The 26,742-nt window shown below is 60.3% G+C and overlaps 2 protein-coding genes across 16 annotated transcripts in view; one reads left to right on the top strand and one right to left on the bottom strand.

The window, feature by feature from the left end:
- TMEM175 (transmembrane protein 175) overlaps nucleotides 1-13,726 on the top strand; it is a 15,026-nt gene extending 1,300 nt beyond the window's left edge. The window contains exons 2-11 of one of the 8 annotated variants that reach the window (XM_081045320.1): nucleotides 4,850-5,010; nucleotides 5,221-5,259; nucleotides 6,133-6,227; nucleotides 7,960-8,011; nucleotides 8,185-8,220; nucleotides 8,702-8,785; nucleotides 9,148-9,312; nucleotides 10,119-10,197; nucleotides 10,354-10,489; nucleotides 12,158-13,726. In XM_081045320.1, the coding sequence (XP_080901446.1) occupies nucleotides 4,858-5,010; nucleotides 5,221-5,259; nucleotides 6,133-6,227; nucleotides 7,960-8,011; nucleotides 8,185-8,220; nucleotides 8,702-8,785; nucleotides 9,148-9,312; nucleotides 10,119-10,197; nucleotides 10,354-10,489; nucleotides 12,158-12,818 (1,500 nt within the window). In that variant the 5' untranslated portion in view covers nucleotides 4,850-4,857 and the 3' untranslated portion in view covers nucleotides 12,819-13,726. Of the gene's footprint in view, nucleotides 1-4,849; nucleotides 5,011-5,220; nucleotides 5,260-6,129; nucleotides 6,228-7,959; nucleotides 8,012-8,184; nucleotides 8,221-8,562; nucleotides 9,313-10,118; nucleotides 10,198-10,353; nucleotides 10,490-12,157 lie in introns of all 8 variants that reach the window. The other 7 variants (XM_081045319.1, XM_081045323.1, XM_081045318.1 and 4 more) reach the window with 7 other exon arrangements.
- DGKQ (diacylglycerol kinase theta) lies at nucleotides 13,161-26,742 on the bottom strand. Of its 8 annotated transcripts, XM_081045246.1 has the most exons (25): nucleotides 26,647-26,742; nucleotides 26,105-26,297; nucleotides 25,204-26,002; nucleotides 22,643-22,722; nucleotides 21,899-21,998; nucleotides 21,487-21,572; nucleotides 21,279-21,404; nucleotides 20,857-21,001; nucleotides 20,705-20,779; nucleotides 20,507-20,607; nucleotides 20,187-20,425; nucleotides 20,006-20,096; nucleotides 19,819-19,873; nucleotides 19,634-19,695; nucleotides 19,150-19,300; nucleotides 18,738-18,776; nucleotides 18,100-18,215; nucleotides 16,608-16,759; nucleotides 16,241-16,389; nucleotides 15,937-16,115; nucleotides 15,473-15,573; nucleotides 15,183-15,329; nucleotides 14,950-15,061; nucleotides 14,720-14,872; nucleotides 13,161-14,427 (listed from the first exon to the last, which is right to left on the bottom strand). In XM_081045246.1, exons 3-25 carry the CDS (start codon nucleotides 25,481-25,483, stop codon nucleotides 14,326-14,328), a joined length of 2,841 nt encoding a protein of 946 aa, XP_080901372.1. In that variant the 5' UTR covers nucleotides 25,484-26,002; nucleotides 26,105-26,297; nucleotides 26,647-26,742; the 3' UTR covers nucleotides 13,161-14,325. The 8 variants fall into 8 exon arrangements, with proteins under 8 accessions (XP_080901372.1, XP_080901370.1, XP_080901374.1 ...); XM_081045244.1 differs by having other exon boundaries at nucleotides 25,204-26,297; XM_081045248.1 differs by having other exon boundaries at nucleotides 14,950-15,025; nucleotides 25,204-26,297.

Raw genomic sequence — 26,742 nt, 5'->3', positions numbered from 1 at the left:
GTGGTGGTGTGGAAGCCGGATGTCACCATATGCGGAAGGAGAAATAAAGAGGTGGTGATAATGCAGGAAGTTTGGCTGTGGAGAAGGAAGTGTGGCAGCTAGATTGATGATGTGGTATTGAGATGTTGTAAGATGGGAGAGTCTTGAGCAGCGTGAAGTTGATGGAAGGGAGGCAGTAGAGAGACGTTTGCTGGTATAGGAGAAGGGGGAATAATGGAGTGAGGTACCCTCTAAGATAGGAGGAAATGACTTGCAGAGCACGGGGGAGGCATCCTTTACTTTGGACATAGGAAAACTCCTCACTGTGAAAGGAGGAAAGGAAGATTGGTTGTAATTGCAGGTAATTTCATGTGTTTATTGGAATGAAAATGAAAGAATTCTCTAATGGCTCCTGTTTTCATTGTGAGTAAGGAAAAGAAAACACCTACTGAAAATGAGAAGGTTGATGAGAAAGCTAAGGTTTAAGCGGTGTGGAAAAATCGATAATAGTTTTGTGGAAAACTCACCTAGAAAGCATGATAAAATTTGAGGGTTCATTTGAATTTGGAGGCCATGAATTTATCCTCATGTGACCTAGGATTGGGTAGAGCTTTCCAAATAGTGTAATTACTTTGGAAGCCAGAGTCTACTCAGACTTTTTACGTCATAAATATTTATGGAGCACCTTTATATACTGGCACTGCCCTCGATGCCCTAGTTACACCATCTTGACCAAAATCGGTATCTCCAAGCCACACTTCTTTCTTGAATTCTTAGACATTTGTTCTGAGATATCTCACCTCATACATACATGCCTGAAACTGAATTTATGGTCTTCATCCCCAAATGTGTACCTCTGTAGTAGATTTCATAGCAAAGAATATTACCAGAAATTAAGAGAGGATCATTGCATAGTGATGAAGGGTTAAATTCATCAAAAAAACATAAGTATCCTAAGCAGTCCCACACCCAGTATAAAGCTTTAAAATGTATGAAGCAAAACTAATGGAATTGCCAGGAGAGATAGAGACCCCACAGTTGCAGTTGGAGGTTTCAATACTCCTGTCTTAGTAAATGATAAAACAAGTACCCAGAAATCACCATCAATCAATTTGACCTAAAGACATCTATAGAACATTCTACACAATAACAGCAGAAGACACACTTTCAAGTGTAAGCAACAGTTACCAAGATGGATCATATTATGGGATATGAAATGAATAAGTTCCCTGACCACAAGGATAGGAAGTTAGAAATCAACAGGTACCTGGAAAATCATCCAAATATTTGGAAACTGAATGACTCACTTTTGATCCATCACCCATGTGTCAAAGGAGAAATCAAAGGGAAATCAGAAAGAAGTTAGAGTGAAAATAAAAATGCAGCATTTCAAAATTTGTGGAATATGGCTAAAACACGATAGATCTCAAATCAGTAGCTTCAGCAGTCATCTTAAGAAAGTAGGAAATTGAGGGGCCGGCCCAGTGGCTCAGGCAGTTAGAGCTCCATGCTCCTAACTCTGAAGGCTGCCGGTTTGATTCCCACATGGGCCAGTGGGCTCTCAACCACAAGGTTGCCGGTTCAATCCTTGAGTCCTGCAAGGGATGGCGGGCAGCGCCCCCTGCAACTAAAGATTGAACACAGCACCTTGAACTGAGCTGCCACTGAGCTCCCAGATGGCCAGATGGCTCAGTTGGTTGGAGCGTGTCCTCTCAACCACAAGGTTGCCGGTTCGACTCCCTCAAGGGATGGTGGGCTGTGCCCCCTGCAACTAGGAATGGCAACTGGACCTGGAGCTGAGCTGCACCCTCCACAACTAAGATTGAAAGGATAACAACTTGAAGCTGAATGGCACCCTCCACAACTAAAGTTGAAAGGACAACAACTTGGAAAAAAGTCCTGGAAGTACACACTGTTCCCCAATAAAATCCTGTTCCCTTTCCCCAATAAAATCTTTAAAATAAAATAAAAAGAAAGTAGGAAATTGAGAGAATATATTTTAATTGTTTTAAGTAAAAAAAAAAAAAGGGACAAAAGCAAATGAAATCCAAAGGAAGTACAAAAATGTAATTCATAATAAAATAAGTGTAAATTATTAACACTTGCTCAATATAATAATATTAGCAATGACAAATATCACAGTAAAGCAATGAAACAGAACAAAAACAATAAAGAAAATCAAACCAAAAGCTGATTCTTTGAGAAGATCAATAAAATAGAGAAATCTCTGGCCAAATTGAACAAGCAAAGACAAGACAAATTAACTATCATAAATAAGAATGATGACATCATAGCTAAAAGGATAATCAGAGACCACAAGTAACTCTGCCAATAAATTCAACAACTGAGACTGAAAGAACAAATTCCTTGAAAGACACTACCAAAGCTCACTCGAGAAGCAATAGATAACCTAAATAGGTCTATGTCTATTAAAGCATTGAAGTTGTAGTTAAAAGTATTCCCTCAAAGGAAGTTCCAGACCTAGATGTCTTCACTGGGAATTCCACCAAACATAGAAGGAGACAGTAATACCAATTCCAGATAGACACTTAAAATTGATTTCCCAGCTCACTCTATAAGGACAGTGTTACTCTGCTAGCAAATTTGACAGATGTTACACAAAAAGAAAACTAATGGCTAATATTCCTCAGACATAGATACAAAAAAATTTTAAAACATTTTTTAGCAAATTGAATCCAACATTATATAATTTGGAATTTTGATAGGGATTACATTAAATCTGTAGATCAATTTGAGAAGTATTGACATCTTAACAATACTGAGTCTTCCAGTCCATGAACAGAGGATGTCTTTCCATTTATTTAGGTCTTTAATTAATCTCAACAAAGCTTTGTACTGCCTTTGTTAAATTTGTTCTAAGTATTTTGATGTTATTATAAATGTAATTGTTTTCCTGAATTTATTCTCAGATTGATTATTTCTAGTGTATATAAATACATTTGATTTCTGTATATTGATCTTATTTTGTGCAACCTTGCTGAACTCATGTGTTAGTTCTAACAGTTTTCTTGTGTGGATTCCTTAGGATGTTCCATAAACAAAATCATGTATTTACAAATAGAGATAGTTTTACTTCTTCCTTTTTAGTCTATATGCCTTCTGTCGCATTTTCCTGCCTAATTGCGCTGGCTATAATCTCCAGTACAGTGTGGAATAGCATTGGTTAGAGCGGACACCCTTCTCTTATCCTTGATCTTAGGGGCAAGTTTTCAGTCTTTGCCATTAAGTACGGTGTTAGCTGTGGGTTTTTATAATAGATTCCCTTTATCAGGGTGAGGAAGTTCTGTTCCTAGTTTGTCGAATGTTTTGATCATTAAGAGGAACGACCACACCTCCCTCGGGGCTGACGCCTTGTGGGCATGTGCACTGCGGCGTATGACTGTTCCCTTGGCTCCCAGCGAGAGGGGCACCCCTTCCTGCTGACTCGTGTCCCCTCACCCTGCCTCCTAACTGCTGACTTGCAGACTTGAGTGGCGTCTTGTCTTCACTGCACCCCTGGTTGCTGGCGACGCCAATCCCTTACATGTTTATTCGCACTGTGTTCTTCCTGTTCAGAAATGGCAGATAACCCTCCGTGACTGGTTTTGGGTGCTGTCTGTCTGCTCTGCATCGTCATGGTGAGGGTTGGCACTCTGGGTAGCAGCTGCTGCATCTCAGTGACCCGCCTCCCTGTCCTAGTTCCTGCTGCTTAGCAGTGTCAGCAGTGTCCTCTGCAGGGGGAACGCAGGGCACCCTGTCCCTTCTGAGCTTCCTTCACCTTGGGAGGTCTGCCCCTGGTACCACCGTCCTGACGAACCCCCCGCCCTCTCGTCTGAGAGCCCTGGTCATGCTGCAGTCTGGACCCTGCTGCGCCTCTCAGGTGCCTGCCCCTCTGGACAGCATCCTGCTATCCCCACTCCCTGTCAGACACCCTCGTCCGTCAAAAGCATTTGCTGGGAACCCAGCCCCTACCTCTAGCCTGACCTTGACATGCTGTGTCCACTGCCCACAGCACCTCCACGATGGTGCCCAGCTCTCCAAATAGCCACTCTGGTGGTCACTCACTTGCTTCAGTACACATCCACAGTTCCTGGGGCAGCCTAGGGCCCTGCAGTGGGGGGACTACCCTGTGCAGCTGGGGCTCCTGTCACAGCTGGAGACTTCCCAAGAGGCACCAGAGCCAGCCTTGGTGGCCTCTCACCTGTCTTCACAGACTCACCTCTGATACTCAGATGTCCAGGGAGCTCTGTGCTTGGGGCATTTGCTGGCTGTGTGCCTCAGCCCCAGGTTGCCCGGCTCCCCGGGTGAGCTGACATCCAGGACCCCATTTTGCAGCACTCTCCTGTGGTGCGGGCAGGTGAACCGCCAGGATGGCAGCTGCCTTACTACCCAGGGCTTGATTTGCCCCAAGAGTGCAGAGGCAGTGCAGCTCCCTTCAGAGAAATGGACGGCAGCTCACCCTGCACAGTTAAGATGCAGTGATGGAGTGATGGAGGGATTGGGGAGGCTGGATCTGGCCCCCACAAGGCCTCTGGCACTCGGTCCTATAGGACATCCCATGTTTAGGATGAAAGCGTCTGACAGCACAGCATCTGGTGTTGGACAAGGGTTTTGGGCCCCTTCCCTGGTGACACAGGTATAGAGCACACACCGTGTGTCCTATGTGCCTTCTCTTGGCTCTCCTGTTTCTAGAGGGGAGCTGCGGCACAGAGCACATCTCCTAGGTCACGGCGCTCAGCAGTGACATGGTGCTGTTCGTGGAGGATGGACAGAGTGGCAGGGACTCTTTCCACCCTGTGTCACCCCTGAAGCCAGCAGGGACAGCCCCCTGGGAGCACCCCGGCATGCTCAGAACTGTGCTTCTTCTCAGGCCCTACCATGTCCAGGCCCCGGACCCCAGAGCCAGCCCTGGACATGCAGGGAGACTCCCCCATGGGCACGAGGAATGAGGACGATGCCGACAGGACCCAGCACGCCCATCGCATGCTCAACTTCAGCGACGCACTGCTGTCCATCATCGCCACTGTGATGGTCCGTGGGGCCGTGCCGCGCAGCCTACCCTGCCCAGCCCCCACGGACCCCAGCCAAACCCTCCCAGCAGACCCTGACCCTTCTCAGCTGCATCCTGGGCTCCCCAGCCCCTTAGGCAGCTGTGGGGGTGGGGGCGTGGCGGTGGAGAAGCAGTCAGTGCCCACCCAGCCCAGGAAGTGGCCTCAGCCCCTTTTGTCTTTGTTCTCGCAGATCCTGCCAGTGACCCACACGGAGATCTCCCCAGAGCAGGTACTTGATCACAGTCTGCAATATCTGGGGTCAGGCTCAGGGTCCTCGAGCCCAAATCTGGGCTCTACTCAAGGAGCCAGGACAGGAGAGACAGCACTCAGCCCCAGCCCAGCCTGCAAACAGAGACAGGGTCCTCGGGAGCCAAGGCAGGTGCGAGAGCCTGCCCGGGTCGGTCCTGATGTGCAGATTCCGCCGGCGGCCCTGGAGCGGCCCTCGCAGCGGGTGCTCAGGGAGCAGCAGGCGGCCTGCCTGTCTGACCAGTGGGCCCGCAGCTGACGGCCTCCAGGGAGATGCCCCACCTGGGCCCTCTGGACGCACAGGGACACGGGTGGTTTTTGTCACGGAGGTGAGTGAGAACAGTGTTCTAAAGCAGTTTCCATTGACAGCCAACTTGGAATATTTCTGTTTGTAAGTTAAATAGCAACAGAGCTGGACATGATTTCAGAAGTCATTTGAAAGTCTCTGGGGCCTCCTTGCATGTGGAGGGGTGTCCTCGAAGCTGAGGTGTGGGTGGCTGTGCCGGGCCTGCCAAACCTGCGCACGGCTGCAGTCCAGTCCCTACCAGTACACTGAGCCCGGCTGCCAGTGGGGGCTGTGGGGCTGCTCAGAGTTGGCTTTTGCGTCTGGAAAGGTAACAGTGCTTCTCGTAGGGTTTTGCTGGGAATGCAGCAAATTAAGTAGGAATGCAGGTGGAGCCTGGCATGAGCAGCCGGCACCCAGGACTGTGACTGAGGGCCCAGTGCCGATTCCTCTGTTCCGGAGCCCCCCACAGGGGGACACCACTGGGCTCAGGAAAGCCCTGTCCCCACTGGGGGCCGCCGGACACCATGGAGTACAGCTGTGTGATGGTTACGCTTTTCTCTGTTCCAGCAGTTTGACAAAAACATACAGAAACTTCTAGCAACCAGGATTGCTGTCTACCTGATGACGTTTCTCATCGTGACCGTGGCCTGGGCAGCACACACAAGGTACGGGGTCTGGCCGGGGCTGCCCCTCAGTGCGTGAGCCAGTGGGTGCAGCCCACCAGGCTAGCGTCAGCAACACAGCAAGCGACAAGACCCCGCTCTCAGGGTGTCGGGGTGTCGAGCAGCCCCTGGGGCTCTTCCAGGCTGAGCCCCTCCCTGCCCATCCCTCAAGTGCTGGCTCCACGCCTCTGCTTCCTCCTGTGCGCAGGACAACTGAAGGCCAGACCGCTCCAGGGGCAGTGAAAGGGGGCAGCATGTTTGCAGGTCTGGCCAGGGCAGCCACCTCACGACGGCATAGGGAGGGCTCGGGAAGGGCTGTGAGCTGACAGCCCCTGCCAGGGACTGGCCCTCTGCACCCTGGACCCATCATGGCATGCCTGGCCCCCGTCAGTCCCAGGACCCTGTCCACAACGATGAGGCTCCAGGACCCAAGCTTCCTGTGAAGGAGGAAAAGGGTCCTTAGGGTCCGAGGCAAACAGCTGCAGAACTTCAAGTGACCCCTGAGCCCCCAAATGGGGCACCCAGGCATAGAGTGGGTATGGATGTGGGGTGTCTCGAAAAGGAGATGCTCTCTGGCGGGCCATGCTGGGTGCTCAGGAAAACCCAGGGGCTTCTGCTGGCACTTGCATTAAAGGTGTCTCAGTGTTTTCAGCACAATGACTGTTCCTGGTGGGGACAGGCCCAGGGACAGCTTTTCTCCACCTCCCTTGTTTACAGAGCTGGGTGGGTCACAGCAACCCCGGTCCCATCCTGCTGATGGCCAGGCTTCCGTTACCAGCAGCAAAGACAGGACCACACAGCATCTGATTTGTCTGCTGGTTCACAGAGGACACACCCTGCAGCTTCTGGGGCCCCCGGGGCCCTTGTGGCGGCGCTGGCATCTGTAGGGGACATGGCCCCTTCCTCTGACTTTGGCAGAGTGCACTGCCCTGAGGCCACCATTGGCCCCTGGCTGGACGCAGACCACCCAGGTGGGGGCACTGAGGCCTGCTGAGCCCAGCCCAGGAGAAGGCCATGTCCTCAGAGGCATCAGAGCCCTGAGGGGGCCCCTGGAGGGGCTGCGTGAGGAGGGTGGGCCCTCAGAACAGGGTTTTTGTTTCTAGGTCCTGAACTGACCAGTGAGCTCTGCTCAGTTTTTGGTCGTGCCTTCCTGCAGAACCTAGAACCATCTCTGCAGAATAGGCTATTCCAACGGGTTTAGTGTATGGCATCCTTCGTGAAAGGATCTCCTTTTTTAAAAATGGTCTTTGGACACAGGCCTGAAAAACAGATTCATTGTAGGTTGGAGCTTGCCCGTCACAGGGTTTCTGGTCTCCTGGGCAGCCAGGGGACGTCCCAGAGCATTGGAACGGGCAGCCAGTGACCCCTGAGGGTGTATCCTCCCATGGGCTCCACACAGGCCCCCCTCCATGGCTACGGCTGCGGGAGCAGGGTTGGCCTGCCCCACAGCTACCAAGTGCTTCCATGTGTTGGTAGACTGGTTCTCTGTTCAGGGCAGTGGCTGTAAGTGACAAGGGGACATGTGGACATGTTAGCATGGCAGTTTCCCTGAGACTTACATTTTCTTTATGTTTCCAGCATTTTCCAACCTTCATATGCTGCATAGCATTTTAAATTCAGTTTAAAGGACATATTTTAATGGTGTTTTAAAGAGAAAATACTGGAAGATGTGTTTGATGCTATTAGGGCCATATTTTATTGATGGCGTGTCTTCTCTTTTCCTTAAATCTTGTAGATTGTTCCAGGTTGTTGGGAAAATAGATGACACACTTGCCTTGCTCAACCTGGTGAGTTTTTCCTTTTGTTTCTTTGGAAATGATTCCATGTGTAACCCCGCTCTCCGTGGAAGAGTGAAAGGAAGCACTCAGCTTGTCTGGTGTCCTATGCACCCTCTGGGCAGGCAGGGGGTGGGGCCCGGCCAGCCTGGAGTGACCTGCCTGCCACCCCTCCTACTTCCCAGGCCTGCATGATGACCATCACCTTTCTCCCATTCACAGTGAGTACTGGCAATTTCCTAGGCCTCACTGAGCAGCCCCTGGGGTCCGGCCCGCATTCTGCTAGGTTCTGGGAAGGGGCCCCCAAACCCAAGCTGCTCCCTCCTCAGAGGCTCAGACCCATGGGTGGTCCAGGGCCCGGACTCGCACTTGAAAAGAGGAGAAGAGGTTCGGGGGGCTGGCAGGCCTGTCTGCCTGGGGCTGCAAGCTGGGTGGAGGAAGGGTCCTCCCAGGGCCAGTGCGGGCCCAGCCCCTGCATGGAACCCCACTCCCAGAACTCTGTGGGAGCCGAGGCTGAGTGCACAGGGCCGCCCACCACAGCATTGGGGCCTGGGGATTTCTAGGAATCTGGTGACAGTCAGCTTTCAAGGCTTAAAGCATCCGAAGGAATTGCTCTCATGGGAGGAGACCCCAGGCCCGGCCGCCCGGACCGACCAAGACCGTTAGGCCTGCACACCCTGCTTTGTCTTTTCTTGGCTGCAGTTTTCTTTAATGGTGACCTTCCCCGAGGTGCCCCTCGGTATCCTCTTGTTCTGCGTGTGTGTGATCGCCATCGGGGCCGTGCAGGTGGGATGCTCGGGCCTGCCCTCCCCTCCCCACATAGTGTCCTCCGGGACACGGGCACTCGGGGGGGATGTGGCGTGGTGGCTGCCGGGAGGGCCGTGCAGATGGAGCTCGTTGTGGAGCGCCTGTCACAGGCCGCAGCAGAGAACCCGGAGAAGCTGGGGTCCCAGGCCTCGGTGCCCGTTGCCAAGAGGTTGCAGTGGGGCCACCTGGGTTCTTGGCGGGGTGGGGTGGAGCTGAGACCCACCCCACTCTGCCCAGGAGCAGAGCAGGACTCCTGTCCCCCCTGCAGCCCTAGAAGGCGCTGCTGTGAGCCTCAGCACAACCCCCCTGAGTGCTGCGCCCTAGGCTCTGCTCTCCCACAGGCGCTGATCGTGGTGTACGCGTTCCACTTCCCCCACCTCCTGAACCCCCAGATCGCGGGCTCCGCCCACCGTGCCCTGTGCCGGCGGCACGTCCTGTATATCGTACTCCGGGGCCCAGCGCTGTGCTTCGCAGCTGCCGGCTTCTCCCTATTCTTCTACCCTGCGGTGAGTGGGGTGGGAGGCGCCCACAGGAGCCCTGCGTGGCGGCGGGTGTCTGCTTTGTCACCAGCAGGATACTTTCAAGGTTCACATGTGCTGTGGTGTGTCGGCACCTCCTTCCTTTTCGTTACCCAGTAATATCCCACTGCGTGGAGGGACCCCCTTTGCTTCCCACCATCCGCTCACGGACACTCGGGCAGCTCCCACGTTTTCGCTGTAGTGAGCAGTGCAGCTGTGAACACGGGTGTGCAAATCTCTCTTCGAGACCCTCTTGCACTCCCAGGTGTATGCCCAGAAGTGGATTCCTGGGTCACAGGAAGGTCTGTGTTTAGCTTCTGAGGACCCCACACTGTCCCACAGCGGCCAGTGCTTTGCGTTCCCGCCGACAGCACGGGGCTCCCTTTGCAGCGTCCCGCCTGCGCGTGTGTCTGCTCCTTTGAGTGGCCGCCGTCCTGGCTTCAGGGGCGTCCCCCTGTGACTTTGATGCCTCTCCTAGGTGGTTAGTGACATGAGCGTCTCACGGCTTCTTGGCCATCGTGACTCTTTTGAGAAATGTCTGCTCAGGGCCTCTGCCCGTTTTCAGTTGGGTGTGTAGCCCTATTCTGGATACTAGAGCCTCATCATGCAGGCGCCTGGCAGGCATTTTCGCCCACTGAGCAGTCTGACCTCTCCGTGGTCATGTTCCTCAAAGCACAAAGGTGTTCACTTGGTGAGGTGTAACTGCTGTGTCTCCATTGCTCATGGTGCCCTCAGGAGCAGAGCGCTGGGGGGACTCTTGGCTCTGCCCCTGACCTGTCATGTGTCTTGTGCAGTCGTACCTGCTGATGGCAACGGTCATCTTTCTCCCCTACGTGAACAAGGCTGCCAGCTGGTGCCGACGCAGGCTCGTGGGTGGGTGCCCAAGCACCCGCGACGGCACGCGTCCCTGTGGGGTCCCCTCCCCTGGCCTGCATGCTCCCAGCCCCGTGGGGAAGAGGGCAGTGATGTCCATGCTGGCCCCACAGCCCCAAGGGCTTGGCCAGCTCCACCTTCCTCCCACGTGCACAGGCCCCCAGGAGCCCCCAGCCCACAGCGTGGAGGTCTTCACATTCAACCTGCAGGAGCCTCTTAGCAAGGAGCGGGTGGAGGCCTTCAGTGACGGGGTCTATGCCATCGTGGCCACGCTCCTCATTCTGGACATCTGGTAAGAGGCCACGCTCAGGCCATCCCAGCCTCCTGGCACCACCCTCTCCCAGAGAAGGAACCCACCTGGGGCAGCGCTCCCAGTGTGCGGGGCCTCCTGTGCCAGCAGCCCCACCTCAGCACTGCTGGGGCAGGGGGCGCCGGCAGAGTGCACAGACCAGTGGGCAGGCGGGCCTCCTCCCGCCCCATCTTTCCCTGCACCGTTGCCCTCCACTCTCCCGATCCACCCCTTCAGGCTACCACAGGTCTAATCTTGGTTGTCATATTTTCACTTCTGAGCGTTTTATCTGCTGCTTTTCAAGTCTCTCTCCCTTTTCAGTCTCCTGTTCCTTGGTTGTATCTCAGTACATTCATAGTTTGTTAAACATGTTAGTTAGAAACTCTGATTTTAGGTTCTGTGTCTGACAGTGTAGTCTTTTTTTTTTTTTTTAATTGGGGAAGGGGTGCTATTGGGGAACAATGTGTACTTCCAGGCCTTTTTTCCAAGTCAAGTTGTTGTCCTTTCAATCTTAGTTGTGGAGGGTGCCGTTCAGCTTCAAGTTGTTGTCCTTTCAGTCTTAGTTGAGGAGGGCGCAGCTCAGCTCCAGGTCCAGCTGCAGTTTTCTAGTTGCAGGGGGCACAGCCCACCATCCCTTGTGGGAGTCGAGGAGTCGAACCAGCAACCTTGTGGTTGAGAGCCCACTGGCCCATGTGGGAATCGAACCAGCAGCCTTCGGAGTTAGGAGCACGGAGCGCCAACCGCCTGAGCCACCGGGCCGGCCCCCGACAGTGTAGTCTTGATTCTCCTTATTCTCTCCTGATAGCTCTTTCCTACTGTAATTTGAATTTTAAAACTCAGGAGCAAGGATCCATTGGTACGGATCTCTGAGGCCTAGACCTAAGCTTCCAGAATGATCTGCCATTGCTACCACCTGCAGCCAGGGCCATGGTAGCTTGGGTCCCTTCAGGGACTGGTGTGAGCACAGAGCAGCTGTGGTTGGGGGCCTGGGGAGGGGACGTTCTCCCTCCACCCTCCACCCTCCATCCAGAGGCATGGCCACCTGCCCTGCTGGCCCTGAGGACCTGGCTGGGGCCCCCAGGCAGCACCCCTAGGCTGGCTCCTGCTCCCACCTTTAAATCCTCGAGGTTCCAGTTCCCCCACCAATACATGTGCTGTGTCACTTGGGGACAGTGTCTCAGGCCCCTCCCCCTCCCCCACCCTCCATGCAGAAGAGTTGCCACCCTGGGCTCTGGGCTGTGGGTTGCAGGGCGGTAGCCCCACGACCTCCAGGAAGGGGCCTTGACCAGCCTTAGAATGCTCCGAATAGTAAGTACCAAGGCCCAGGAATCTGAGCTCTGCAGAGGCACACCCCCAGGCCTGCGGGTCACCCTCCAAATGGACACGCAGCTGCAGGGTGCAGGGACCTCACAAGAACCCAGCTATGGTGCCCGGTGGGCAGAGCTACCAGTTAGCAAAGGAAGTGAGGGTGCAGTTGAACTGAGACGAATGGCGCATGGCTGTTTAGTGCACCGAGTGTGTGTGCAGATCCAGAATCGTGTGAGCGTAGTGTGCCCTGCCCGCAAGGCTCATCTGAAATCGGGAGCCTGGGCGAGCCTGGACGGGCGGGACTGCAGCCCCGAGGGGTGCCCCGCTGAGGCTGCTGCACGTGCTCTCTGTTCACACCCTCAGTGAGCACAACGTCCCGGATTCCAAGGAGGTGGCGGAGCGTTTCCATGGCAGCCTGGTGTTGGCGTTGAGCGCGTCGGGGCCGCGCTTCCTGGCATACTTTGGCTCCTTCGCCACGGTGGGGCTGCTCTGGTTTGCCCACCACTCACTCTTCCTGCACGTGCGCAAGGCCACGCAGTCCATGGGGCTGCTGAACACGCTGTCGCTGGCCTTCGTGGGCGGCCTCCCGCTGGCCTACCAGCAGACCTCGGCCCTCGCCAGGCAGCCCCGCGATGAGCTGGAGAGTGTGCGCGTCAGCTGCGCCATCATCTTCTTGGCCAGCGTCTTCCAGCTCGCGATGTGGACCGCGGCGCTGCTACACGGCCCCGACACGCTGCAGCCATCAGCGCGCTTTGGCGGCGAGGAGCACGCCTTCATGCTGGCCAAGCTCGCTCTGTATCCCTGCGCCAGCCTGCTGGCCTTCGCCTGCACCTGCTTCCTGACTCGCTTCAGCGCTGCCATCTTCCATCTCACACAGGTTGCCGTGCCCTTCATCTTCCTGCTGCTGCGCCTGCTGGTGCGCCTGGCCCTGCGCCTGCTGCGGGCGCTGCCGGGCCTGGCGCGACCAGCCCCCGACGCCCAGGATGCCGCAGCGCGGGCCCCGCTGCTCCCTGCATCCTGCTAGCGCTCCAGCCTGAGCGCAGTGTCAGTGGGTGGCCGCCTTTGGGGAGACTGTTTGCTGCACTTTCGCGGCCCCACAGGGACTCAGCTTCGTGGCACTGCACGGCCCCTCTCCTGCGCCACACTCGAGCAATCCAGGGGTTCCAGGGATTGCTCAGGCCCAGCAGGAGTCCTCAGCCTTGTTCCTGGGAGCCACAACAAGCAGCGCAGCCCCTCCTGGGAGCCAGCCAAGCCCACCTGCCCACCCTCTCCACCCGCCCCCTGGGGGATGCTGGGCTGCAAATCCCCTTCCCCACACACTGGCCTTATGCACAAAGGAGCGAGACGTGCACAGCGACGCCCAGGCTGCATTTGGTGAAGATATAAATTAGGCGGGGTTCAGGAGGTGTGGCTACAGAAGAGGACACTGCAGGCCCACAGCCCCACCTGGGCACAGGACAGCTTCCTTCCCGCTAGGCACAGTTTACAGCAAGTCCTGCAGACCCATCACCAGCAGGGCCTGCGAAGCAGAGACTACATCACGGGACAAGGCGCAAGGAGGCACACGACTGCCAAAGGCTGTTCAATGCAGTTGTCAGTGTGATTTTGGCAGAAGCTTGAGGGCACAGCTGGGTGGGCCGCGGCTGAGGGCAAAGGCCGCCAGGGTGCCAGGGACCCAGCCCCACCAGACGGCACCAGCAGCAAGGGGACAGACGGTGGGGTGGTGCCCAGATTCTCTAGGTACTCTGAATGTTTGCTCAGGGTCCACCTGGGGTCTGAGACAAGGCTGGGGGTGGCCTGCCCAGCAGCCACGTCCCCCATCACCAGGTGTCATGTGGGAAAGCACTGAGACTATGAAGTCCTGTCTGCTGAGTAGACCTGGGGGCTGCCATGTCGGTCGTTGGCCTTGGTGATTAAAGCTTGGTAATGAAAGCCGGCTCCTGCACACCTCACACTACTGGACGCCCTTTGGGCCTGCAGGCTAGGCTTGCAGGGGTTTGCTTCTGGTCCCTTCCAGGCACGCTGTGCCCCACCCCCTCCAGCTGCCTCCTGGGCACCATACTCCATCTTCCAGATGGTGGCTAAGCCCACTGGCCTCAGGGCCCTCTGCAGTGCAGCCCTGTCACTCCCGGTGACAAAGCCAGGAGAGAAAGCAAACAGCAGGTGCCACACCCAGCCCTCTGTGGTGACGTGAGACCAGAGGAGCTGATGGTGGGCGCCCCACATGTGCAGGGCCCACAGAGCCAGCTGATCTGTACGCACATCCTGGGGGACTGCCCAAGGGGCACCAATGAGGTCTGGTGCTACCAGCTTGAAGGGCTCAGGTGGCTGTGGTACAAAAGGAGGCATGCCTGTCCTCCATGACGGTGGCCTGGGAGCAAGGGGATCGGCTCGCCAGAGCCCCACCCCCACCCCATCACTGGTGCAAAGGCAGGGGCGTGGGGAGGAATGCCCCGAGATGGGTCCGCAGGCAAGTCCATCCACTGCCAGCCGCTGCTGCAGGGTGGGCACAGCCGACTCCGGGCTGTCCTCTACTTGGGGTCCCCCTCAGGAGCAGGCACCCCATCTGCTCGTGTATCCTTTGGGGTCCCGGCTTTCTTGGGCTTCTGCTTGGTCTTCCTGAGCATGTGGGCCTGTCCCGGGACAGGCAAAGTCAGAGGGCTGGGTGACAGGCCAGAGTCCCCAGCGCCATCTCAGCCCACTTTACAGAGAGGAAAGGAGCAGGGGCCATGTGATTGTAGCTTGTGGGGCAGGTGCTCAAGCCTGCCACTGCACAGCACACACCCTCTGAGGCCCCAGGGTGGCTCATCTCCATCGAGAGGCAGGCGCTCGATGCCAGACAGCCTCACCTGGGTCCCATGACCCATCAGGGTCGGGGAAGACCCGGCCACAGCAGAACCCCACCTGACTCTCCTCACAACTCACCTTTGGGCTTGCGGCCGAGATGATCATGTGCCCGGGAGCCTGGACCCAGGGTTCACCGTCGACCTGCACAGGTGTGGGCTTGAGCAGGGTGACGCGGAAGTAGGAGCCTTGGGCAATGCGGATGCCGGAGCGCAGCCCCCCCTGGACCTGGCCCTGGTGGGGAGAGGGTGGGCTGGGCTCAGCAGGCGGCAGCGCCAAGCGGACGGCTCTCCAGGCCCACCCACACTCACCATGTGCATGACGCCCGTCACCCCCACCACCTCCAACAGCCCGTCGTCCATTCGTGGCTTCTCAAACCGCGAGTCACTGTCGGAACCCCACAGGTCAGCGCCCGACCCCCAGCTGTACCAAGAGGGAGGGGTGCACAGCTAAGCCTGCAGGCTGCACAGGACCCAGGGTCCCACTGAGGCCAGACTTGAGGCTGCAGGTGGGGCAGAGCCCCCGGGGAGCCCCCACCCCGCACCTGGGGATGTTGATAAAGATGAGACCCTCGATGCTGGGCAGCTCCACCTCCTGCTGCTCCACCTGCAGCCGGATCTCCTTGTGCAGGCTGCGGGAATGGTTCATCTTCTGTAGCCCGACCCGCACGTACACACCCTTGTTGTGGAACCTGCAGAAGGGGGACACCTGTCACGAGGTGGGGCCCTCGCTGTGCCTAAAGCAGCCCTCAGGTTCCCCCAGGAAGCACGCCGTCACCAGGGGGCAGCCCCTGCTCTGCCCAGGGCAGTCCCAAGCCACTTGACCCTTGGGCACCTGCTCGTGAACTTGCCGGGCTCCTCTTCTCGCGCCTGGTGGAAGTCCAGGCTTAGCTCCGCGTCGATGCCAATGCCACAGTAGTTGCTCATCTGTACTACCTGGGGACAAAAGGGATTCTCCCATGGCCCCGTCAGCCCCCACCCGCTGCTGCCACTGCCCCAAGCTGGGTCCAGCCTCCTCGTCTCCAACCCCACCCCACCGCTGTTGTCAGAGCTGCTCTGTCCAGTGACTGTCCTGCTTAGTGACTGCCAGCACCCAGGAGAAGGCAGCATGGCACATGGTGTAGGCAAGGCTGTGGCCAGCCAGCCCTGGGCATGCACGTCGCCTGGCCGACCATAAATGGGGTGGTACTGTCCCCTGCACCAGGGTGTGGCTGGGACAAGGAAAAGTCCCTGGACGCATGTGGTAGGGTGACCGGCAGAGGACCCGCGCTGCCACACCCTCACCCAGGCACACGGTACCTTAGGGGGCTCCGTGGCGGCCAGGCCATTCTCCGCACTGCTGGCCTCGTGAGCATCCAGCAGGATGGTCCAGCGGTCCATGAGCACAGCGTCGGCCTCATCCACTGACACCAGCACGGAGAGTGGATCCTCACCACTGTAGCCTGCCCCCCAGCGTAGGACCCGGCCAAGGTCATTCCCTGGGACAGGTGAGGCGCAGGCTGACTCTCCACCCTTATCCCTCCACCCGAGGCCTCAAATGAAACTTGGGGCAGGAAGGTATAAAGCCCAAGGCCCCGTCTCCCAACTTGCTGGCTCAGCCCACCTGTGCCCAGGGGCAGGATGGCCACAGAAGGCTCCGGGCAGGCCAGACGATACCGCATCTCCTCCAGGGCGGCCAGCACCCAGCCCACGGTGCCGTCCCCACCACACACCAGCACCCGGAAGCAGGGCACCTGGGAGAACACGTGGAACCTGGTGATAGGGAGACAGGAGCTGTCCTGCCACCAGCCTCAGCCACCCAAGTACGCAGTGAGCGGGGCAGGAGTTGTGACCTGGCTACAGAACGGGGCTGCAGTTCATCCCCCAGGCAAGACAGGCCTTGAGGGTTCTCTAACACCGAACCCCAACCTGTTCCCACCGGCCCCTCCCAGGGCCTGGCAGGCAGGCAGTGGGGGCCCCACCAGACTCACCCGGGAAGAGGTCCCCCGTTGGTCAGCTCAAAGACCTGGTGAGGGTTTAGCAGCTTCCGGAAACTGCAGAGCAGGTCACGGCCCTTGAGGCCTCCACTCTTTGGGTTCACAAACACGAGGAGGGGGCGGCAGTCTGGGGGCAGCTTGGTGTGCTGACAGATGGGGGTTGAGTTAGGGCAGGTATCTCCCCCCACCACACTGGCTCCCGACCTGAGCCTACCTGGGGCAGCCCCCTCCCAAGGAAGGTACACATGAGGCCCAGGGGGCCCACATGGCCATCCCTGGCTCACCACTGACCAATGGGGGTACCCCCAAAGCAGAGGGGGCATCCAGAGGCCACTGGCCAGTGGGGCCAATGTGAGGCCGGCCAGCCTGGAGCTGAGTACACAGGCCGAGCCACACCCTGACACACATCCTGACACCACATACCACTGACCCGTGAGGCCACAAGCCCAGGCTGGAAGCCCATGTGGGACCCCATCTGCATCTCGGGGGGCCACCTGTGCACAGCCTGGGAGGACACAGCTGCCAGGGCCCCCGGCTACCCACATGGCAGCTACACACCTTCCCTCAGGCTCAGGACAAAGCCCATCTCCCCAACTTCCAAACCACAGTGCCCAGGAGACTGGACAGGGGGCTGGGGTCCCCACAATGGTGAGGATGAGGGGACTAGGTCCTTACAGGTGAGAATGGAGGTGCTAGGGTCCCTACAATGATAAAGACAGAGCACTAGGGTCCCCACAATGGTGAATGTGGGGGTCCCTACAATGACAAGGATGGGGGGCTGGGGTCCCCATGATTGGGGTGCTGGTTGACAGGAGACATACAGGCCAGGCTCAGACACACTGGCCATGGCACAAGGCCAAGGCCACTGACTGACCCACTGGGCAGAGCTACCTGTAGGTACCACTTACTTGCTCATCCCAAGGCAGGCAGCTGCCAAGAATGAGACAGGGCGTGTTGGCCTCGCCTGCCTGGCTCTGCCTACAGGGCCGGCTGACAGGACCCTGACCTGCAGGACTGTGTCCCCTGGTTGCCCACTCTGTCCTGAGCCAGCTCAGGGTGGGGAGGGGGCAGCTGGGACCTGCAGGTGTCCCCCACCCAGTCACAGCCCCTGTACTCATTCTGTAATTCTGCTTCCCCTGGACAGGGTCAGGGGTCAGGGACAGTGCAGCCATGGACACCTGGGGGGAATCCTTGGGGGCCTGCGGGGCTGAGGACCAGAGACTGCTGGGAAGGCACAGAGCAAGGAAGGGCTCCAGGGCTCCTGCCCTGCCCCAAGCTGTGTCCATGGCAATCAGGCAGTTCCACCTACTGGCCAGGGGCCTGCTGGGTAAGGGGACTGGAGCCACGCCCAGTGACCCCAAAGAAGGTGAGGGCCTGGCAGGAAGTCTGGATGGTTCCCTGCCTGTCAGCCTCCATGCAGGCCCCTCACTTGTTCAACAAACCAGCCATGGAAGCCACCTCCCCCGAGACCCCAGCGGCCACTCACCAGCACATCTGGGAGCACCAGGGCGATCAGCGGCCGGCCATGCACAGCCGTGTCCCTGACTAGCATGTACAGCCGCTCAGCCTCTGCGAAGCAGGCCACGTCCAGCACCACAGCACCTGTGGCAGGTGGGCCGTGAGTTCAGGTGGCGGCCAGCTCAGGTCAGCCTGTCTGAAGGTGTTCTCACAGTCTGGGATCCCCCACCCTTGGGGGAGCCTTCAAGGACGGCTGGACTCAGACATAAGACATGGTGAGTGGACGTGAGCAAGGCCACCAGGAGGCAGGATGGGAGCAGCTGGGCGCACCCTCGCTCCCTGGCCTGCTGAGCCCCCTGGGACCCACAGAAGGGACGTGGCCCACGGTGCTGCTTCCCATTTCCAGGTCTATCTCAAGTTTTCTGTGACAAGGATGTGAACCCGTGGGCAGAACGGGTAACGCTTTCTGTGCCTCGGTCATGTTTTAACCAAAGCATTATAGCTGTGAGCCAGGAAACAAAACCACGTTTCCCTCACATGTGGTTCCCTGAGAGAAAGGTCAGATCTAAACAGGTGACATTTAACTTGGAAGCAAGAGGGCAGGCTCTTCCATCGAACTAGTGAGTGACTTTTGACCAGACCCGACCGGCCATGGGGGCAGCTCACCTTGCGAGGAGTAGATGTGGCTGAGGGACACCAGGCCAGCTGCAAGACAGGATACGATCAGGGGAGGAGCAGGAAGGCGCAGTGCAGAGGGCCCTGCCCCCTGGGCACTTCGCTCTTCACAGGGGCTTCTTCACACCACCCAGCAGGGGCAGCCACCCCAGGAGTGCCCAGGGCCCAACTCCAGGCACAGCAGGAGGCTCAGAAGCCCGTCAGAGGCGGTGTCCCAGCCTGGGCCCCAGAGGTGAGGAGAGACCCACTGGGTGGGGAACTAGCTGGACAAAGGCTGCAACAGTGGTAGGAGGTGGCAGGAGGACCCGGCCTCGCCCAGCAGCCCCACAGCCTGCTCGCAGGACTCCTGCCCCACCCCGGTAGCCAGTAGCCAGTAGCCCCAGGCCAGCACAGGTGGTCACACCTTTGATGGCCACCGTCTCCTCCAGGAGGTTGCCATACTCCTGGGGAGACAGACCAGGAGGCAGGCCACCAACAAACAGAGAGACGCGTGGGACCACAGCCCTGCTCTCAGCCACGTAGAAGCGCGTCTGACTCATCTGCCGCAGGGATGTCTGTGGAAGGGGAGGGGTGGCGCTGAGCACAGCAGGGGGAGCACCCCAGTGCCAGGCCCCTCCACTTGTATCCGGAAAGGGACCCTGGGAAAATCCCAGGCTAAACTACACCAGCTGTAGGAGAGGGTGGAAGACACAGGAGCTCAGGGGTCCTGTGCTCAAATCCCCACCTTCCAGTAACAGGTGACCTATTATGAAGAGGACAGACCAGCCAGGGCCCAGACGGGGAGGCAGTGCCAGCCAGGAGGGTCAATTACCCGCCCAGGGGACATGGGGACCCTCTATGAGGCAGAGGCCAGCAGCTCCTCAGGGGCAGTGTCCACACACACTGACCTTCCGGATGTCTTGGAGCCGGTCGAGCAAAAGCTCCTCCTCGGCCAGTACTGTCCGCTGGACTGCGGGGTGAGAGGGGATGCCGTCAGCACCAGGCACCATGCCCACCTCTGCAGATAGCTGCCTGAGACCCAGGGCACCCAGGGGCAGACAACTCAGAGCATTGCTGCATGCCGCCCACTCACCTTGCCTGCTACCCATGAGCACCTCCACCAGCTGGAAGCTCTCAGGACCCTCGGCCTGTGGGGGGCAGAGTTGGGGTTATGAGGCTGGAACCAGCCCCCACCTCCCACGTGGGGCATCCATACCAGGGCCGGGACGGCCGCCTGGCACACTGGGCTGGCCAGGACCGCGGCAGACCCAGGTACACACCTGGCGACCGAGCAGCGGGAGCACCTCCAGCACCACAGTCCGCGCAGTGCTCTGTGGGGTCACACGGAGGGACACGTAGGCCACACCCACCCTGCGGGGGACAATCTCAGGAGCTCGGGCCACACAGTCCCACCCCTCCTGACCCTGCAGGCAGGCCCTATGCCCGGGGCCTGCGTCTCACTTGAGCCAGGCAGGGTAGATCTTCAGGACCTCCTCCGGTCGGGACAGAGCTCGGATGGTCCAGGCCTCGGGACTGGCCTCGCGGGCCCCGGGGCCCCGGCTGCCCTCCTCCTCCAAAGTCCCACCACTCCGCGCCTTTCCCTGGCCCCCCGTGTCGCCGGTCTGTACAGATGAGGGGAGCGCCTGCAGCTCGAAGTCTCGGGGGTCCTCCGTGATGTAGAAGGCCCGCAGCGCGGCCTCCTGCGGGGTGGGGCCAGGTGTGGATGGCTGTGGGCCCCGCTGGATGGGCCCTGTCCCCGCCCCGTGCGCGCTCCCTCTTACCAGCACCTCCTCACTCCTGGCCAGGCGCGGGACGCTGATGACACGAAAGTGGTTTCGCTGCACAGCGTCGCTGCCGTCAAAGATCTTCAGGGTCTGCTTGCCTGAGCCCGGGTGAGGGGGTGTTAATCCAGGGCAGGGCGGAGGGCGAGGGCGGGGTGGGGGGGAGGTGGGGACGGGCCGGGGCGAAGGGGCACATACTGGACTCGGCCGCAAGCACGTCTTTGGCGGCGCTGGAGGCGGGGGCGCTTCCATCCACGCTCTCGTCCCCTTCGCCTGTGGTAGGGCACAGCGAGCCTCACTCGGGGCCTGGCCCCCATCCCGGCGCCCCTTCTAGGTCCCCCCCCACTAACCTGGCTCACTCTCAGAGATACGGAAGCAGTGCATCTTGCTGAAGTTGCGGGACAGCAGGCGCACGCAGGCGGGGGGCAGGATCATGGTGCGCAGGCGCCCAAAAGTGCACTCGGGCGCGAGCGCCGCGCAGCAGACTGAGTGGGCCTGGGGGAGCACGGCCTTGAGCCTGGGGCCTTTGGGCCGGACAGGGCCGGCCCTCCGTGACTCTGCGGGGCCCACGCAGGACTGACGCCTCCCACGCGGCCTAGACTGTGCAACCCCCCAACCAGAGGGAGCCCCGACGTTGCTGTACGATGGGGATCCATACCCCGAAAGAGCACGACACAGAAGGGCTCCTATAGAAAGGAGACGCCCAGGCCCCGCCCCCAGGCCCCGCCGCCCTCCGCCCCAGGCCCCGCCCCCAGGCCCCACCCCGCGCCACCTGGATGCCGCACCACTCGCAGCGCAGGCCCGCGAGCACATCTGAGGAGCCGCACGCCTTCCTGCAGACCTCGCAGCGCGCGCTGGAGGGCAGGTTCCCCTCCCGCCAGTGGTGGTGATGCGTGTCCTGTGAAGGGGCCGTCAGCAGGCTCGACCCGGCCCCCTCGGCCCCCTCTCCCCTCCCCAGCCTCGGGCTCCTGCTCACTCACGTGGTCCCGGTGCCCGTCCTGGTGGCACTGGCGGCAGTCGCTGCAGGCGAAGGGCACACAGTCGGCGTGAACGTGCAGCTCACACACTGGGGGGCGGTCAGGGTTAGGGGCCTCTTGCCGCACCATGGCCCCGCCCCCTTCGCGCCCGCATCTCTGCCCGGCCTGAGTTCTGCCCCCGCCTGGCTGTCTTTAACCTTCCTGTGCCCAACGCGAGGCGAGGACAGCCCCCTAACTCGCCGCATTTCTCCCTGCCCGGCCCACGTCAACACGCAGCCAGCCCCCTGCACCGGCCGCCCTGCCCAGGCAGCTCTAGAATCCAAAACACTCCCGCCCACCACCCGTCACCAGCAGCCTAGCCGCGCACGGCTGGGCCACTCTGTGCAGCAGAGACTGGGCTCTGGGTCGGCGGTACCTTCACAGCGGAGCGCGGGGGCCTCCAGGCCCCTGCGGCACACGGCGCAGAACTTGCGCTTGTAGAACCCCCGGGGTCCAAAGCAATGGGCTACAGGGACCTGGCGGGAGTAGGGCGCTTCAGCCCGGGGACAACCGCCCACTCCCCCACCCCCAATCCTGGAGCCCATCCAGTCCTCCACACCCCAGGGAGCACTCACCACCTGCTTGACAGCTGCAGTCCCCCCAAATCCTCCTGAGCACTATTCACACTGTGCTGGGACTGCCCCACACGGGTACCCCCAACTCTGTGCAAGACCAACACTGCCCCGCCCCTACATGATCTCAGGCAGCCGCTTCTGCCCCGACCTCCCTGCTGGTCCTTCTCCAGGCCTGCTCCAGCTGCACTGCCCAAGAAGCCCAGGCACTGACCACTTCCCCCAGGTCTGTTCCCCTGTGGTACGTTTGGGACAACTCAGAAGAAGCACAGATGCAAGGGGCCCACCAATAAGCAGCAGGGACAGTGCTGGGGACCCCGGAGGAAACAGGTGAGAACCAGCAGGAAGTGAGGCCCCCCCTGCTGCTCTGGGAGGGGCTGACAGGCAGGGATGCCCAGCTCAGCTGGGGGGGGGGGGACCCAGCTGGGCACGAAGGAACACTCCCTCCAAGGAACACTCCCTCCGAAGCCAGCCACAGGCCTGACCACCAGCCTCTCCCTGCCCCTCGGCCCCTCCCGGCAGTGTGGCAGCCCACACTCTGTACGCACGCGGACCAGGCTGGGTGCCACGCTGGTACAAGGGGTCTTCACGTGCTTCAGGCACTTCTCATGGGACATGAAGTTGCACACTGTGGGAAGGAGAGCCATGTGAGTTGGCCCCTGTCCCACTCTGGAATTAAGAGACCCCAGATTGGCATGCAGATGGGAGGCCACCAAGGGCCATGGTGGTCACCAGCATTCTGCCAGGGCAAAGTGCCCATCCCAGTGGGCCCACTCTGCCAGAGCTGATGGGGGACAATTCCTGCACGGATGAGTCGCTACAGCGCCCCCCCCCATCCCATCCCACTGTGGGAGTGACAGGGAGAGTGGTTCCTGCCACCGCCACTGTCACGGGGAGAGAGGGAGGCCACAGAGACCGCCTCCCCCCCAGACGTGTCAGGGGACACCCTGCTCTGCCTCACAGCACCCCTGGTCCCGAGAAAGCCCAGAGCAGAGGGAGAGGGCAGGGGCCTGATGACTCTGACCATCCTGGATGACATGGCTGGTGTCCTTAGAGGGCCTCTGCCCCCGCAGGCAGCTCTCCTTCAGGTCTCTGCGAGGGGCAGGCAGGTAGATGGGCATCTCTGCACATCCTCCCAGAGGGCCTCGCCAAGGATGCCTTCCCTCACTCGCCCACAGCTGCATACACCCCAATCTCCCCTCCCACTGCCTGCCGACACCCAGAGCCAGGCTGATGGCCAGGACCCCGCTGAGGAAGGCAGGCCAACTGGCCCAGCGAGGGTTGCACCCGCCCTGCTCCAAGGGGTGGGCAGTCCAGAGGCCCCACGTCCGTGTGCACTTAGACTGCCCTGTCCTGAGATCCAATGTCGTGGAGAGGCCCAGCGAGACAAAAGGTCAACTGGGAGACGGACCCAAAGATAGAGAGCAGTGGGGAGATGTCGAGAAGGAGCGGCCGGTGCAGCCTCGGTGGCACATGCAACAGGGGTGGCTCCAGTGAGGACAGGGGGCCTGGGGGTCCCCACTGGGGTGGGATGGGATGGACAAGCTGCAGGGGGGCAACTCTACAACACAGCCTTGGGTCAAACTGTGCCCGTGGGGCCTCGAGGAAGCCCCGTCCCACACAGTCCCTAGAAAGAGACAGACAAGCTCCTCCACGGGCTGGCAAGAGCAGCCCTGAAGCCATGTTCAGAGAAAACTCCAGAAGCAGACTGGCGTCAGATGGGTGAAGTGGGGACACAGAGGACGAATGAGCACTGCTCCTCTGGCTTCCCCTCCAAGACACCCAGCCCAGCTCTGCCACAGCTGGGCAGGCGGCACCCAGCTTCCTCCTCTGGCCCGATCACCCCACAACACACATCCTGGGTGCTCCCTGGTGGGGGTCGGGGCGGGGGAGTCTTCTTCCCACAGCCTTGTCAGACTCCTCTGCTTGCTGACAGCCTGTTTTCCAAGAGGTGGGGAGAATATCCACACCGCATGCCCAGTAAAGGCCTCCCACCACCCCCAAACCTAGCGCCTCCTTCCTGAGCTGCTGTGTCCGGCTAGGCGGAGGGTCCTTGAGCCCTTCAGACCTGGAGCCCTGCCTTCAGCACCTCTCACCTGTTCAAAGGGCCTCAGACAGGAGCCGATGGCCTACACAAGCACACCTCCCAGCTTAGGTGAGATTCCTGGCACTCCCAGGGGTTAGGCAAGGCAGTGCAACAACTCCCATATGACAGAGAAAGCAGAGGTAACCACTCCATGCCAGCTAGCCAGGCCACCTGGTGCGGCCCTGGGGGGTCAGAACAACCATGCCATTTACCCTGCCGGAGGCGTCCTCTGTGAGGTGCCGGGCCTCTACAGACCACAGATTGAGTTGTCCCTCTCCCCCCGGAGCTAAAGGCCTGTCTCCCTGAGGAGGGCAAGGGTTCCCCACCCTATTACCCTCCATGATCCTGGGCAGCTTCGTCCCCAGGGCCAGCCCACCTGCCCTGCAAAAGGGAGCAGGATTAGAAGAGGGCGGACCCTGGAGGCACTTGCACGGGAGGAAGGAGGACCAGGAAGGAGGACCTTCTCACCCCGCCAGGCCGGCTTGGCAGCTGGGTGGGAGCCCTGTTGGGGCACGCTGAACTTGGGATGGCAGGCCCCAGGTGGGCTGTCCCAGAGCCTGAGTACCGGCAGTGCTAGCACCCGTCCCCTGTGGGCAGCAGAGTGCACCCAGGGCAACAATAGACCAGCACCAGAGCACCGGAGCCAGTGGCCAGGCTGGTCCTGCCCAGCCACACTGCTGCCCTTTGCTGCCCTAGCCTCTGGGGGTGAGGAGCCCAGAGGAGTAATCCGACTGTCGGAGGTGGGCTGATCTCATCCTCCACTCGCTGCACCTGCCCCTCTCTCACGCTGCCCCTCCATCCGTTCCCCACTGGATCCCCACCCCGGTGAGAAAGCCCAGGCAGACCTGGGGGAGGGGCCGCGGCCACCTAACGCCCCCCAAACCCTGGCAGAGCCGGCCCTCGTCACCTCCATGGGGAGGTTCTAGCCGCACACTCCTGCCATTGCTGGGAGTGCAGAGGCCAGAGGTGAGGCGCCCGTCTGCGCCAGGGGCTGCGGTCTGCAATGGGGTCGCGCGCGCTCACCGTCGCAGAGAAAGCCGGCCAGCCCCCAGATGAAGTCGGAGCAGAGGTGGCAGAAGGTGGGCTTGGTGAGCGTCACTTTCCGGAAGCTGTGGCCCAGCGCGGCGGAGCCAGGGGTCCTGGCGCCCGCCCGCTCTGGCCCTGACCCCGGCCCGGCCCCTGGCCCGGGCCCCGGCCGCGCGCGGCCTCTGCTGCCCAGATCGGGGCTGGAGGCCGGGCTGCCCCAGAGCGGCGAGCCGCCGCCGAGCCAGGAGCGGGTCCCGGGCTCGGCTGCCGCCTCCATCCCCAGCCCGGGGGGCCCGAGCCCCGGCGGCGGACGAGAGCCGGGTCCCCGCTGCAGGGGAGAGAAGCCGTGGTCCTAACTAACCCCGCGGTCCAAGCCGGGCTTCCGACTGCGCCCCGCCACTGCGCAGGCGCGCACTCTCGGGGCGTGGCCCAGCCTGGCGGTGGGGCGGGGCGTACCGGCGAGGCCCAGTGGGGTGTGGCCTGTGGGGAGGGGCCTGGGGCGCCAGGGAGGGCGGGGCCTGGGAAGGCGGGGCCTGGGAAGGCGGGGCCGACGGTGGCCGGGCCTGCGGCCTTAGGATTGGGGACTGGGGACTGGGGTGAGGCGGGGAAGTGGGGCCTGCAGGGGCCGGGTCTGGGGAACCCGAGCCTAGAGGTGTGGACCTGAGAAGAGGGGCCGGAGCTGGGGGCGTGGCCCGAGTCAGGAGGAGGGGACTGTGGGGCGGGGAGGCGGGGCCGGCCTACGGAGCCGGAGTCTCAGCGGGGGTCCCAGCCGGGTCGAGTGGAGAGACCTAGAGAGCTGAATAATAGGTCCGGTGGCCTTGGGCTGACCCCCAGCGCCCAAAGCCGGGACCCAGTTCTCGGCACGCAGTCTCCCGACACCGATGCGGGGCGTTTGCACCTGCGGAGCCGAGGCGCGCGCCTGCGCAGACTGTCGCCTCCCACGCGGCGCCGGGATCCAGCCTGTGGCTCGCGGTTGCGCAGGGCGAGTCAGTGAGCGCTCCGTACAGCCCGGGGTCCCAGGGTGGGCTTGCGGGTCCAAGGCCTGGCCTGAGGGCCCCCGTCCTTGTCCTCGGGGCCCAGTGTGGCGTCTACTGCAGAGGAGGGCGAAGGAGATGGCGCTGCGCTGGCAGGGCCTTGGACGCGCGGCCCCTGCGCTTCCCGGAGCACCCCAGGCGCGCGGCCCCTGTCCTCACCACAGGTGGGAACTGAGGCTTCCGCCAGCAAAGGCCAGGGCCTGCAGCCCGCCCGGATGTTGCTGCCTCGCCCGTTTGCGGGTGGTGCTACTGGAGCCCCCGCCCGTCAGCTCCCCGGTGGGCAGCGGGAGGGCCCGCGTCCCTCCCACCTGGCCCCGGCCTGGCGTTCCGGTCCCGGGCGGCCCTGCACCCTCCCCTCTATGAAACCCCGCCCCCACCGCGCCCCCGGTGCTGCAGTGAATCGTACCACCCGGCCCTGCAGGCGGGGCGCCAGGCTCTGCGCAGGGCCAGCTACAGCACGCACAACTTTGTCTTGTCCAGGCGGCGCTGGGGACGTGTCCGC

Source organism: Rhinolophus hipposideros (assembly GCF_964194185.1).
Source record: "Rhinolophus hipposideros genome assembly, chromosome: 1".
Classification (NCBI taxonomy): Eukaryota; Metazoa; Chordata; class Mammalia; order Chiroptera; family Rhinolophidae; genus Rhinolophus; species Rhinolophus hipposideros.
Note: the sequence above shows the minus strand (reverse complement) of the source record. Positions and strands in the feature narration are given on the sequence as shown.

Excerpts from the sequence above, each read along its gene's own strand:
- DGKQ (XM_081045244.1), bottom strand. The coding sequence starts at position 25,483 with ATGGAGGCGGCAGCCGAGCCCGGGACCCGCTCCTGGCTCGGCGGCGGC. Across the intron at positions 18,216-18,737 it reads CCACATCTACTCCTCGCAAG|GTGCTGTGGTGCTGGACGTG; the intron begins GTGAGCTGCCCC and ends CACCTGCCACAG. Across the intron at positions 16,116-16,240 it reads CATCCTGCCCCTGGGCACAG|GGAATGACCTTGGCCGGGTC; the intron begins GTGGGCTGAGCC and ends CACCTGTCCCAG.